Genomic DNA, 16,704 nt, shown 5'->3' with positions numbered 1-16,704 from the left:
TCAATCTTTTAAATTGATTTGAAGTATTTTTTCCTGCACAGAACCATTTTTCAATTATCTTATTTTAATTATGATATGAATTCAATTATCTTATCATGCCATATATAAATATTACTATTCGTTTTTGATTAGTAGAAGGTTGTAGTAGAATTTTTAAATCAATTCCTTCATCATCTTAAAAATATTTTGCGACATTTGTTCTAAAAACGAATTTATCATTTCAAGATTGTTTTTATAATTTCAGTTCTTACAAAATATTTACATATATTTTAATGGTGACAGATTATTTCTCTTTTAACTATTTCATTTATGCTAAATGTATTTTTTTAATTTGCCACTTTTTTCTTTCATCAAAATTATTCTGTTGTAAAATGTAAATTTTTAAGTTGATCATATAATTAGAAATGTAATGTAATAAATAAATGGTAAAGAAATTATTATTCAATATTTATGCTATCAAAACATTTAGGACAAAATATTTATTTTTTGCAAAATGATGAAAATATGAATTCAAATTTTTATTGTAATACATTTTCTAGCATAGCATAGGCTAAAATAAATTCAACACATATAGTAATAATTTAAAATTCCAACATAAGTTCAATGTAACATCACCTGTCCTATGCAATTCTATTTGAGTATTTGTGTTCTTTAGTAACAAACTAAAAACTGAACATTTATCTAACCATTTAAATCGTTAAAAACTTTATTTAACAACTATTATTGAAATGGTGTATAATCGAATGAAAATTTCTGCTAATAAAATTCATTTAATTTTTTAGGTAACAAAAGAATTTTGTTTGTCATTTTTTAACTGATTAATAAAAATTTTAATTATTTTACTTTCGCATTGAAAAAATAGCAGTTTTTTTGATAGTTTTTTTTTACTTATATTAAAGATACGATTGTCATACGTATATTTTAAAATTCATAATTTTAAAATTCAAATTTTAAAATTCATACTTTTGAAAGTATAACCAAACTTTAAAATTCATAAACATATATTTCATAACATAAAATTAGCTTTTCTATATTACAATATTTCAAAATTAAAAATATTTCTTACTAAAAAAAAAAAAATTTCTGACATTCTATAATTTTTTTAATGCATTGTAAAATATTGCAACAGCTGTTGAAAATTCTCTCAAACCAAAAAAAAAAAAAAAAAAAAAGAGGAAAAAAGGAAAAGAAATGTAAGGAATAAAAGTATTAAACATTGTTTCTTCTCTTTCTCTCTCTCTCTCTCTTTCCCTTTCTCTCTTTTATTTTTATTTATTTTATTTTTGTCAGAATAAAAGAAAAATGAAGAGAATGAAATTGGAAAACAGGAAATAAGTATGATGTAAAAGAAAAATACATTATGAAAGAAATTAATTATTAATTCTTTCATTAAAAAAAAAAAAAAAGAAAAATAAAGAGATTTTAAAAATAATTCATAATAAAATTTATGAAAGATAAATTTTAAAAACAAAAATGGGCGATAACTGACCTTTTTGTGCTATTTTTATGTTCATATTGTATTATTGTTATGATAATGAATATTTTAATACTTTTTTATTTTTCTTTGTTTATTTATTTTTTTTTTCCCAGCAATAATTAACTTACAAATAATATTAGTTTACAAATGCTAATTACTTTCATTGTTAATTTGTGATGAAAATTAACTTTTCATTGTGAATTATTAAACTCTTTTTTTTCTGCGTTTAATAAAGAAATTTCAAAATTTTCCAATGCATATTGTTGAATATATCGATAACAGATCCAAATAAAATATATAAAATTATAAAAGTATGCAATATTTTAATTAATGAAAAGAAGCTAATTAACTTTTATCAGCAAATTCATAGATGATATCATCCAATCTTTGTTTTTTTTTTTTTTTATGATAATATTTATGCAAGTGATATAATCAAAGCTGATGAAAAAGGAATGAATAAATAAATAGATTGAAGAATAGAAAATAAAAGAACAAAAGAGAATTACTCTGTTAAGTACTAGGCTCATTACTCTCTTATATCAGTCTTTTGGCTATTGTCAAAAAAGAAAAAATTAATAGCATACATTTGCAATATTTATCAAAAAATTAAATGAATTATTATGATAAAAAAAAAGAATAGATTTGAAAAGAAAATAGAAAGAAGAAAACGGAAAAAGAAATTGAATATTTCCGGATCATTGATATTTTCCGGACTGTACACTGATGAAGATGACATAAATGTTTACGGTGTACCTTATCATGGATAACGGCAATTCATTCAGCTCACAGCATTTATTGACCTATTATTAGCATTTAAAATTTTTTGAAATTTCAAAAAAAAATTCTGCATGGAATTTTGGATAGTCTAATCTTTGAAATATCAATAAGAAATGAAAAAATAAAAAAAGGTATTCCTATTAATTTAATATGATCAAAATTTATTTATTTTATTAAACTTTTAGCATGTAAATCTAACTAATTTATTTTATGATTGAAAAAATATTTTGCTAAAATTTGCTAAAATAAAATTTTATTTTTTTCTTTTTTCATTTGAATTATAAATTATTTTCCTTTTTTTTTCTTTTTTTCTTTTTCAAAAAGAACATTGATTTGAAAATTAAAAATGAAATCATTTTTTCGTTTTTTTTGTAAAAATTTTTCTCGTACATCACTTAAGATGTCAATAAAATGAAGAAAACAAAAAAAAAAAGAAAAACAAAAGAAAAAAAAAACAAACAAAAAAATTTTATGTTAAGATGGCAAGTTCGATCCGTCAAAATATTGCGACAAACGGATCAAAACATTTGGGAAGAACAAAACGGACATACCAAGAAAGATTTGCTTTAGGAACAACTGCTTCAGTAAGCAAACTGATTAGATTCGTTGATTCTTTGATGTATAAACCGATTTAACAGTGAGTAACTAATTCCATTAACCAATTGATTCATTCCATTTGTTAATTTTAATTTTTTTTTTTTAAAGGGATTAAAAACAAAAAAGAAAAGGAAGGTGGAAAAAAGAAAGAAAATAGAAGACAACAGAATTTAAAAAAAAAAAAAAAATTATTTTAACATATTTGAATGATTCATTTTATCAATAATAATTAATATATTATATTATTTGTGAATTAATCAAGTTTTTTTTTTTTAATTATCAAATAAATTAACTTTTAACACTTTCAAATAATTAAAAGATTTGTTAAAAAAAAGAAGGAAAAAGTTAAAAATTATTTGTTTTTTTTTTTAAAAAAAAAAGAGAATTGGACTAAAATGGTAAGCCAAAAAAAAGAAAGAAAAGTTCGAAATGACAAATGAAATAGTCGAAAATAATTGTTTGTTTTTAATTTAATATTGAAATGAAGAAAAAATTTAAATTTAAAAATTAAAAATTTAAATTTAAATTGCTACATTTTAATATTTATGTTAAATTAAGCATTGATTTAAATTTTAAGAATATAATTTAAATCATAAGAACGAACAGCTTTTTGATAAATTGAACTTTTGATAAATGAAAAAAAGCACAAAAGAAAAATTACTTAAAAAAATTACTTCCATATGGATGGAAAGTTATGAGAACGATATAATTTATTGTATTGATCACAACATATTAATAAAATCTTTCATTCAAAAAAAAAAAGTTATCAATTAATTAACTTGTGTATTTATGTTAAAGTTATCAATTAATATTTATGTTAAAAACTTGTGGAATTAATTAAAATTCAATTCTGTGAAATATTTTCATTAATTAATGAATTAATATCATATTACAATGAATAAAATTTCGAAAGAACAAAAAGTTTATATAAATAAAAAGCATTAAAGAAATCCATTAATTAGTTCAAATTCTAATTAAATAACAATCCGCATGCTTAAAACTGTAGAAAAGTTTATCTAATCAAATAGAAATATTTTATTTTATTTAATAATATTTTAAATAATGAAAAAAGAAAATGTCCTTTGTTATAAGTTAAAAAAAAATTAAAAAAAAAAGGAAACAACAAATTTCAAATAGAAAAATTAAGAAAATTGAAACAAAAGTCAATGTTTGCAAAAAATAGATTTTTTGAAAATTATTTATTGCAATAAAAAATAAAATAAAAACTTGATTGTTAGTACAATTTAACAGTTTTTCAACAATTTTTATACAATAGATAGGAAACAAAAATGCATCGATTAATCGATTAATAATAATTTATTTAGCTATTTGCTAAATTTAAATTCAAATTGACACAAATGCATTCGAAATGTCATATAATTAGTCATTTATAATATCTATTTTTTATAATTTCTACATTTTGATACGAATTTAAATTAGCTAACATTTAAATTTATTACTTCTTTGTGATGCATTCTCACATAAAATATTATAATTTAGTTTTTGAGAAGCGTTAACTTTTTTTTTTAAAAAAATATTTGATTATAAGATTAATATAATCAATGAATGAAATATTTATTCCATTCATTTGTCAAACTATTGATAATTTCAATCATTATATTTTAGCTAATTAATATGACATATTCTTCTCTTTTAAACTTTTCGAAAGTTCAAAGTTTACTTTATTACTTCATTTTTTAGTTGAATTATTTTATAAAAACCATCATTTTAAATTTGTTTTTTTGTTTTTTTTGTCTTTTTGTTTATAATTTTTCATTTCTTATTTAATTTAATTTTATTGTTTCTTTTCATGCAATATAATTTAGTCTTCATTTAATTAATTTTAAAAAATTTCACAATTATTTGAAAAATTTTCATTTTTTACAAATATGTAAACTGATATAGCATATTACAACAAAAATTTTTTTTGTGTTAAAATTTATTTAAGCAAAAGTAGAAAAGTACATTTGTTATTGATCAACATCATTATTATTATTATTATTATTATTATCATTATCATTATCGTTATCATTATCAACCTTTAGGAGAAGAGAGGGACCGTGCATACAGCAACCGTTTGAATTAATTTCTATGCCGAATGAATTTTTTGAAATAAAATAATTTCAGGTATTGTGTAGTTAAAGTGCATTTGATTCATTGGAAACAAAAATTTTTTTCTTTTCTTTTCCTTTCTTTTCTTTCCTTTTTCCTTTTTCTTTTTTTGAAATTTGAATTAAAATGAATAAATTAATATTTTTTTTTCGAGGAAACAAATGAAACAGTAAAATACATTTATTTTTATTGTTTCAAATATCATTTATATGATATAATAAGCATTTGCAATTAAATTCAATTGCAAAAATTCATTTCTGTTTTTTCTTACTGTGAAAATATTTTTTTTAATTTTAGTAAAGCAAAACCTAAGAAAATTCTACTAAGTCTTTGAAAAATTTGTGAAAATTTTTATAAATTTTATAAATGCTTTTAAAAAAATGTGTAGAGACGAGAAAAAAAAAACACAAATTTATTTAATAATGACAGTAAGTATTTTAAGTAAATTATTGATAATAAGTAAATAAATGAATTCCAATTGAAATATAAACGTAAAATTTAAAAAGCATTATACAATTATTGTTGTTTCATTTATAATTAAATTCGTTTAAAGTGACAAGAATTTTGCTTGAAAAAAACTCTCCACTAATTTCTTTTATGTTTATCTTTATCATTTTATCACTTTTATGTTTATCTTTATCATTTTATCACTTTATTATTTTTATTAATTATTATCGAAATTATACAATTTGATAAGTAAAATTAATCTGTAAAATTGTATGGTGATACGAGACTTGAAATAAAATAAAAATTTTTTATTAATATATAGCTAGTAAACAATTTCCTCAGTATTAGTCGAGTTGCAATGATTTATAAGTATTTTATTAAATAATTTAAAAAACTGATAAATGATCATTAGTGATAACTAAACAATAGTGAAGTTAATCAATTTATTTCATATTAGTTGCAGAAAGTAAATGCAAAAAAATAACAATGATAGAAAAAATTGAATAATAAAATTTGAAATTAAAATAATAATTTGATCCCTTTTCAAATTTTAGACTCCTACAGCTGTAATTAATTAACAAATTATAATTTCTCTTTTCTGCTCTTTCATACCACAAATTTGATAATAATTGAATTACTCACTTATCACTTATCAATCTGAATTAGCTATCATTTTTTTTACTCCTAAAAATATGACTTCTTAGAAACATTCGTTTCTCTTTTTTGTTTTTGTTTTTTTCTCGTTTACTTTACGTTCATCACTTAAACATATGATTACGCTGATAATTGATCAAATAATTGAACGTATATTTTTAGCTATTAAACTTTTTTAGCAAAACATAATTCTCATATCTTTTATCATTTTTCATATTACATTTCTCACAATTACTATTCAACTGAATGATTTTTCCATTATGGAAAAAATTATGGTTAACAAACAATCACATTTCTATCACGTGAATTGCGTAAACAAATTTGATAATAAATATTGTAACTATAAACAAATCGTATCACATTTACTACAACAATTGCCATTTATTCATTCATTGTATTTCAAATTTCAATTTAATGAAATTTGCATATTACACATTTTCATTCATATCAATATCGCAATAAAAGTATGCAAAATCGTCGAAATAAAGAAGAATTTTGTAGAATTATGCTAAAAAATTTTAACAATTCCAATACGAATTCAACAATGTCTTCCTTCCTTTAATAGATAAATAATCAATAATTGATTAAAGAGCAAAAATAAATGGAAAAATAATTTTGAAATGAATAATTATCATTTGTTTTAACAGCAAAAGATCTAAAAGTTAAAATCAAATGATAAGTGATAAATAGTATAACAATGATATCACATTGAATACTCATACAATATTAACTGTCATTCCAACCGATCACATATAAAACTGATATCAAATAAATCATTAGCATTTCTTCCCTTATGACAATTTCAAATATTCCTCTTAAATTTGTAAAGTAATTAAAATCATATTTTAATATATAAAAAATTAAATGAAGCAATGAAATACGTCAAATTGAAAAACGCTGACACGTACGTTGAAAATATAGTCAGAAAACATTTGTAAATTTACATATGCTATGATAAAATGAATAAATAAACAAAATACTTCATTATAAGCTACAATATATAAATATCTACATGGATTTTTCTTTCCTAAATTCAGTAATACACTTAATATAATTACTAGAATTTAATCGAAAATAATTAATTAAAATGATACAAACAATAAAAATAAATCTATCGTTTTTTTTTTTTTGTTTACCTAAATACAACAATTAATTTTCATGCAGAAAAAACCGAAAAGATCTGAAACTGAAAGACATTTTTGAAATGAAAATAAAAAGTAAACTGTTCACCTTCAAAATATTATTACAATAGCTAATAAAATATCAGCAAAGCATTTCAACAAATTTCACTTTTTCTGTTTCTTTTAAGAAATTCTTTCGCTTAACACTAATTGTTTTTAGAAAATGATTGGAAACATTTTGAGCAAATCAAATATAACAATAATACTTAGCAAAAACTTATAATAACATTATTTCAATTTTCGATTTTAAATTATAAAACTTTGTTTCTCGCCTTCCTCTTTTCATCCTTTGATTGTTTTGATTTTTGAATTTTGAAAAATATTCAATGATGATTAGATGACCAAATAAATATTATTATATGTTACTGTCACGTGAAATACGTAAAACATGATAGCACCACTGGATATTCTTATGATATTAAATACACTATTTCTAAATAATTTAGAAGAGATGAAAAAAAAAAAAAAGAATTTCAAAGTCAAACACATCGACTAGAAAAAGTTAGAAAATTAAATTCCTGATGTTTATAAAAATTCAAACTTCAAAATGTATGAGTTTAAATATAATTAATGATAAGACTAATCCATTGTTTCTGACAAGATTTTGTTTTAAAAAAGTTAACAAATTTTTTTCTACTATCATAAAGGAAATGACAATATTAACATTCTTTCGTTTTCCTCTTCAAAAGAAAAAAAAAAATTTTTTTTTAAATTATAACTGTTATACATAAAACTATCTGGCAATAAAATCAAATGATAAAATTATCAATTTGAATTGATCAGATGTAATCGCTCACTCCTGAAAAAGTATTCTATTGAAATATGAAAAGGAAAAATATGTTCTAGTATAGAAATTCATAACTGATAAAATCTTTTGAAGGAGTGGAAGCTCATTATCATATCAATATAAGCAATGAATCATTTCTTTTTGATAAGAAATAAATCTTTATTCCTTGATAAGAAATTTTTTCTAGTAAATTTTACCAATTAAATAGTTTTTTAAAGAAATAAATTTAAAAAAAAGCGAACTAACATTTTAATTGTAATACTTCCAAATAAGTAATATTCATCATTTTGCTCCTCCATGTCAAATAGCTATGAGAGATAAATGCAACTGTAGCCACAAATGATATGATAATGATAACAACGATAATAGTAGTAATACGATTAAGAATAATAAAATTAAATGATATAATGAAGTGTTAATTATTTATGACATAACATTAAAATGATATAAATTTTGATCATATCTCATTGTTATCACCATATCATTGATCATATCTCATTGTTGTCACCATTCTTAACCAAATATGATAAGAAAAGTGAAAGAGTGATTTTCAATTGAGATTGAAGAAGTATCCAATTTCATTTTAACTAAAAATTTCGGCCAACGACCCGATCACTACGACCAACTGTTTACCAATTGTAAAATATGTTTGATAGTGTAACGGCAAACATCAAAGATAATTGTAGGATAGAAAACAGACAGCAGTGTGCATTTATGATAAGGAAGAAAGTGAGACCAAAGAAATATATTTTTGGAAAATTTTCAAATCAATACCGTATGATAAATTTATCAATATATCATTATTTGCTGTTAAAATAAGCAATTAGAGAAATGATAAAAGTAGTAACAATAGTTTCAATTAAGTTATAATAGAACTTCAAAATTGTAGAACGTTAAGCAATTAGTAAAAAAAAAAGATGATAATGTCATATTTAAAAAATTTTATCAAAGATATAAACTTATCAATAATTATCATTTGCAAAAGCACTAGTTAATATCAAAGTATGTGTGTGGTCTGTTCATTTGACGATATAATAAATATAACTATAAATGAAAAAAAAAAAAAAAAACTTTCAATGATAACAAACCTTTGACTGAGATTGGTACTGATAATAGTGATAAATGGTATGATTGTTAGGATGATGAAATAGAAGTGAGCAGTAGTAAGTGATAAAATAAATGATAGCCTAGAAGGTCCTGCCTGTAGAGACGAGCTTATTTTGATTCAAATAGGTCAGATAAACCCGGATCTACAGGGTGAACCATCCAAGAAAACTTCCATAAATGGATCAAACAATGAATTCAATGGATCAATTTATCGATCATTTTATCATTCCAATTATTTATAGGAAAACAGCAAAAAATCCTGAAAAAAAAAATTATTGCAATCAAATTAAATACATAAAATAATAATTGTTATAAATAAATCGAAAGTAACTTTGTAAAAAAAATATTTTTATCGTGAAAATTTTGTAATGATTAGATAAATAATATAGTAATACAAATTTTGTCGCTCTATTAAAAATTCTATTTACTCCCTCTTCTTTCCTTCTCTCTCTCTCTTTCTCTCTCTCTCAAATTTTTAAGCTATAGAAATGTTGCTTGATAAAATTCATATAATTAAATATGTCGGATTAATTTGGAATTCTATAAGTATCAATGTAACAATTATTCATTTTAGGGTATGTGGATTTTTAATTGATAACTCAATAATAATGATGATAGTAGTAACAATGATAGTGATAATAGTAATAGTAATAACACTAGCGAAAATAATAATGATAGTGATAATAATGATAATAATAATACAAATATTTCAAATAATTTACTAACAATCAAAATCAAAAAAAGAGAAACGATAAATAAAAAGATTAATTTTTTTTTTTTGTAACATTTTAATTTTATTCAATAATATTTATTACAACTAAATATTTCAAATAATCAAAATCAAAAAAGAGAAAAAAAAGAAAAAAAAAAACGTTTACTATCCGAAAAAAAAAAGAAAATATTGCATAAACATTTAAATTTTATAATTTGAATATTTAATACAACAATTTCTAATCTAACTAATAAATTATTCACATAATTACTAACATATTATTATTATTATTGTTTTATGCTAATAATAAATATTAAAATAAAATAATATTAAAATAAAAATGTATGTATGTATGTACACACACACACACACATACATACACATACACACACATACACACATATATATATTTAATGACTGAGAGCAAATTCATCTCAGACATCGATACGAGAATGAATTGTTCAACAATGCCAACCAATGAATGTTAATAGCAAATGCCTGATGGTATATACATTGCATCCGTATCGGTATGTATCGATATGTATGTGGTATACACGTGTGTGTATGTGTGTATGTATGTGTGTGTATATGTGTGTATGTGTATGTATGCGTGTGTGTATGTGTATGTATGTGTGTGTATATGTGTGTATGTGATGTATGCGTGTGTGTGTGTGTGTGTGTGTGTGTGTGCGTATCTGCCTGAAAAATGAATAAAATATATAAATTTATGTTTAGAATAGAAGAGGAAAAGAGAATTGTATGTGTGTGTGTGTGCGTCTGTGTCTGTGTCTGTGTGCATGTGTGTATATATGGCGTTGCTCCAAAAACTCTTATAATAAATAAATATACAAACAGAACGCAATGATTACGACGATAGCGATATTAGTTTAGAATATTTATAAATGAAAGCGAGAAGAATTGAATGTATGAAATTGTGTGTATGTATGTGTATGTGTATGTGTAAAAAATGCATCACCTGAAATGAATGCATAGATGCATGCATGCATGCATATCATACAAATGCATGCATGCATGATATGATGCAATATTCATTGATGATGTATCAATAGTTTAAAGTAAACAAATAAATAAATAAATAAATAAAAGTAAATTAATTAATAATAATCAAAAAAGAAAGGAATTTGTTACTTTTTGTTTTATTTATAATTTAAATATTAAAAATTTTATTATAATTGATTATGTTATAAAATTAAAAATTTTTTATTTTATAATTCAAATAGAATTAGCAATGATTAATAAATTTTAAGTTTGAAATAAACTAATTAATTAATGTTATTGTTAATAATTTTTTAATCTTATTAATTGAATTGTTTTATTCAAATTAATAAAGATAATAAATAAGTGCTAAACAAATAGAGCTATTCATTAAAATTAATTAAAATTAAAACGAATATTTTAATTTTAATTGATTAGCTGTTAGCCAATTATATTATATAAGGAAAATTGAAAGCATTATTTATTGGACAATGTGATTAGAAATTTCTATTAATTATTAATTTCACTAATTAGTTAAAATTTTCATCAAATGACTCTCTAATATTCGATCTATTTGTTGTTCATCCTTTTTTTTTTTTTTTCTTATTTTGTTTGATATAAACAAAGTGGTAGCATTTATTTTAGTTTAATTAATAATTTCAATTTCATCTATTATCAGCTAAATGATAATATAATCTTTTTTCATCCATTTTTTTAAAACTATCATTTGAATATTTTTTTTTTAACTTTTCTAAAATATCGTTTTTGTTGTAAAAATTTTGCATATAAAATTACAGTTTCAGTTTATTTGAATCAATTTCAATTCAGAAATTTATATTTTGAAAAAAAAAAAAAAAAAAAAATTCCGAGCAAACTATACTTTTTGAATCAAATAAATAATGAAAAAAAAAAAATGAAATGAAATGAAATGACTTTTCTCTTTTTCCTTTCTTTTTTTTTTAGTAATATCTTATAAGTGATATTATACATTAACATTAAATTTAAATACCATGTAAACAATTAAAATTCATTTTAATTTTAGCAATCTTTTTTTTTTTTTAGAATTATTATCAATAAATCTTTTATTATTGTCATTTATAATTAATATGTAAATTTTGAATGAGTCATATCAAATAAGCAAATAATTTGTCAAAAAGAAAAAAAAAAAAAAAAGTGAAAGGATTTAAAACTGATTTACTATAAAAGAAAGAATGAATGGATGGATTAAGGATATTTTAAAACTACCATAAAATTTAGTCACATTTCATGTTTCATGCTTCATTGAGCTTCTCTTGCTTATTTCATTTAACAAATGATTGAAAAATCCCTCCTCCTCCTCCTCCTTCTCCTCTTCCTCCTTCCTTCTTCTTCCTCCTCTTTCTCCTCCTCCTTCTCCTTCTCCTTCTTCTCCCACCTGCTCCTCCTCATCCACAGCTAATCCAACATATCATCCTTAGCTTACAACTGCTACTAGCCTCTCTCTTATCAATAGAATGATGAAACGAACATCAACAACCATTTACACCTTTAACCAATCTCTCTCTTACATTTTCTCATTTCTCCTCCCTACTATTCGTCATTAACTTTTACTACTATTTACTGCATTTACATTCATTACTGATAACTGCTGATTAGATTTAATTATAATGTACCATGGAGAATTGTTATAATGTTGAGTCTACATCATCATCATTATCATCATCATCGTTATCATCATCATCATCCATATCATTATCATCGTGCTATTCTTATCCATATGTGAATTGTTGTTCCTCATATGATACTTATGGTACTTATCCATTCAATGGATTTTATGGTACTTATGAATCAAACAAATATTATCAGCAGTTACCAGACACCACTAATGATTATCATCAAACTCAAGCATACTATCCACATTATCGTGCATCAATTGCATCTACCTCTGATTATTCACAGTTATTTCTAAATGGTACCATTCCAAATAATTACTCTTCTGCCACTACTACTACTGCTGCTGCTACCACAGCAAATTATAGTAGCATTAATTATGGTAGAGGAAATCGAAGTAATCATCAAAGACCTAAATATGCGTGGATGCTAGAACGTGACAAGGATCATCACCAATCACGTCATTTACAGCAAACTGTTAGATCTACAACTGATACCGTAATCACATCACAAACAGGTAACACTTACGTCATCTTGAACGTGTAATTGCTAAATTCCAATCTTGATAACGTTATTGCTAAATTGCAACAAATTATTATTATTGTCTAATTAACTATTTGAGATAATACTTATTTGTTGCATAGTCTATTAGCTGATAGTTGATAATAAATTAATTAGATGTTAGCTAGTAAGTTAGTGATAATAATCAAAACAATATCACTAAAATTAATCACAAAAATAATAAATAATAATCATTAAAGATTGTATGCTACGAATAACTCCTTTTTTTTTATTTCAAAAATAGTGATATATTTAGTGAATAATGAATTAATCTATTAGTTATTGTTCAAAAAAAAAAAAAAAAATGCAAAGTTAATTACATGAATATATCAGTGAAAATATTTGCAACAAATAAAAAAATTATCAATAAAAAATTAGAGCATTGAAAAATAATTTGATGACACATTTCATTTCTGTTATTTAATTTATAGTAATAAATTAAAAATAATTTGCAATAAAATGAGTAAATTCAAATAAGATAACAAATAGATAAATATCACATAAACAACCCCTTTTTATGATCCATTTAATGCATCAAATTCAAATGAATAATATTAAATTTTATTGGGTGATTAATTAATTCATTACTAGTTAATAAAAATGTAATTGAAATTGGATTTAATATTCGTATATGAAATAAATTTATTTGCATTTGCTAATAGAAAATTAATTAATACTAACTAATAGCTCTACTGATTAATAGAAAAATAAAATAGTAACCATTTCAGAAATCACACAAACTAATTTCTTTCTTGCTTTTAATACTTTGTAGTGTCTATGTAGATATTAGTTGTATGTGTGTGTGTGTGTGTGTGTGTGTGTGCAGGTGTATGTAAAGGTGTGTACAGGTGTGTGTATGGTATTGTGGTGTCGTGGTGACTGTCATCGTAGAATTGTTGGCTGTACAAATAATTTTAATAGTCAATCATTCATTTTTCATTAACAATCACCGCACATTCTAATTAAGGAAGATTCAATAACTGTAGAATGTTGCGCAATTTGATCTTATCCGCCACTTAACAATTTGTTTGAAAATTGATTATCGATTATTATAAAGCTTTCAAAAAGAAAAAACAACTTTTAAAGAATGAACAATTTTTAAAGCAATAAATTGTCCAAAAAAAAATTTTAAACTTTTTCTCGAAAAAAAAAAAATTATTCTAATAACAATTATAATTTCATTACTATCTTTATATGTAGAATATAGTGTGGCCATTTAACCCAAACTTCTATTATTTTAAATAAATTTTCAAATAAAAAAAAAATTTGAAAATTTTAATTTAAAACATTTGATTAATCGTGTAATTGAGACATATTATTGATAAGTGATTATTTTTATTTTTTTGAACTTATCTCTTTGACCTCTAATTTATCACAAATTATTCTGTTATTAATATTATTATTATTATTTGATTTTTGACATTCAATTTTGAAAAGCTAAGCTTATGAAATACGGCAAAACTTTATCTCTTACTAACTCTTACTTCTAATTTGTATTTTATAAAAAATCAAACATTTTTTTGATCAGAATTTGTAATTTATTAATTATTCCATGATAAAAAAAAATAATAGTAGCTGAATAAGATCACTGAATTTTATTAAAAATATTTAAATAATGAACGATCAACAAATGATTGAAAATAAATGATACTGTTTCAGAAAAAAAAAAGAAGTGTAGCAAACATATATTCATGAGCAAATTTCATGCACATTTTGTTTTTTTGTTTTTATTTTAGAAATGATCAATCATAAAAAACTTTCAATTCTTTTTTTTTTGCAACCTTTTGAATTCAATTGTTAACTTTTGAAAAAAAAAAAAACAATTTTTTCAATTCATAAAAAAAAAAAACGGAAAAAGGAAAAAGTGAAATATTTCTGAAATTTTTCATACTTTAATTCTTATAAAGATGTGTTATTTTAGCATAAAATGATATTATCATTGCTTATATTTCAATTAAAAAATAAATTTACATTTATGTTAGAAAAGGAATGGAAAATTTCTTTTTTGCATAAAAAATATAAATTTGAAAATTTCAAACGAAAAAAAATAGTAAGCAGTAGCAAAATTCATTGATTTTTTTTTTTTTTTTTACGATGCAATTTTTTATAAATTTCAATTTATGCAATTTTGCGATTTGCATGCGTAAATTAAATGTTTAGCTTTTATTACTCAAATAAAAAAAAAAAATAAATAAATTAAAAAATGAATTGAAAAAAAGACAAAAATATACCCATAAATTGCAATTTCAATTAACTCTTAAAATGTGCACATATGTCTTTTTTTTTTTAAATTTTTAATATAATGTAAAAAAAAATTTTTTTCAAAACAATTTTTTAATCAATAAACCAATAAAAATATTTTAAAATGAAATAAAAAAATTTTTAATCAATTAATTAACTGTAATAAAATTTACACAATGAATAAATGATAAAATCAATTCGATCGTTTTTTTTTTTTCTTCTTCTTTCCCTCCTTCTCTTCTCAATTTCCCAAACATTTATCATCATTCTTCTTATACTATCACTTCTAATAATGATGAATTACTTTTGTAACTTTGAAACATATTTGCTGCGCATTCTTTACTATCTCTAATTATTTACAAAAAAAGAAATAAATAAATGAGTGAATAAATCAGTTATTATTATTATCATTTTTATCTTTGAGATAAACAAATATTTACAATCATATTTCTATTGAATTTTTTTCTAGTAAACAACAAATGAAATAGTCATATAAAATTAACAAATTATTTCTTTATTAATGAACGTTTAAAATTGATCATAAAATTTAATGAATTTTTAAAATAAATTAATTTAATCATACCAATTAATCAATCAATTTATTATTAAATAATTATAATAAATTAGAAGAATATGATATATATGTATATATACTGCTAAGTGTAATAAATCAATTTAGTAAAGATTTAAAAGAATTGTTTATTTAATATGATAAATAATACTTATCAAACTATTTATCATATAAATATGAATTAATTATTAAACATATCAATTTTAATTAATTATTATTTTTTTAAATTTATGCATGTGTACATATAATATTTCAGGTCGTACATCATATAGTACACCACAGGTTGTTGAATTGGAAAAAGAATTCCGTACCAATCGCTATTTGAATAAGCAACGACGAAATGAACTTGCAACACTATTAGCGCTTACTGATCGACAAATTAAAATTTGGTTTCAAAATAGACGAATGAAAGAGAAGAAGCAACGATTAGCTGCTGCTCTACCACATAAACTTATTGTTACTACTAGTACTGCTACTTCTACTACCACTAGTATTACTGATACTATTATTAATAGTAGCAATAATGCTACAACAACAATAGCAACAACAACAACAACAACAACAACAACAGCTACTACAATTAATACGATGAATTACAATAGTAATTCACAGAGTAATAATAATGATATACAAATTATTATATCATCACCTGAGACTTTCTTTCATAATGTTAATAATTGTATTAATAATCAGATTGAAAATGATGAAGAAAATAATAGCATAAGTAATTGCAGTAATAGTAATAATATTGAAATGAAAAAAGAGAAAGAAGTTGAAATAGTAGGAACAATAATTAATGAAGTAGCTAATAGAATATGCTATACATCACTCTAA

At 21.9% G+C, this 16,704-nt stretch overlaps 1 protein-coding gene and 1 further gene across 2 annotated transcripts; one reads left to right on the top strand and one right to left on the bottom strand.

Annotated features, from left to right (window-relative positions):
- Positions 1-9,223: 9,223 nt before the first annotated feature.
- Positions 9,224-9,297, bottom strand: Bm15762. Its single transcript, XR_006228030.1, has one exon. The product of XR_006228030.1 is annotated as a pre-microRNA Bm15762 (primary transcript).
- Positions 9,298-12,500: 3,203 nt separating this feature from the next.
- On the top strand, positions 12,501-16,704 carry Bm8437 (Uncharacterized protein; the record flags this gene model as incomplete). The annotated part of the gene is made up of 2 exons (XM_043077573.1): positions 12,501-13,014; positions 16,127-16,704. 2 exons carry the CDS (start codon positions 12,501-12,503, stop codon positions 16,702-16,704), a joined length of 1,092 nt encoding a protein of 363 aa, XP_042933507.1.

The sequence above is a fragment of the Brugia malayi genome, assembly GCF_000002995.4.
Source record: "Brugia malayi strain FR3 genome assembly, contig: Bm_v4_Chr1_scaffold_001, whole genome shotgun sequence".
Taxonomy (NCBI): domain Eukaryota; kingdom Metazoa; phylum Nematoda; class Chromadorea; order Rhabditida; family Onchocercidae; genus Brugia; species Brugia malayi.
Note: the sequence above shows the minus strand (reverse complement) of the source record. Positions and strands in the feature narration are given on the sequence as shown.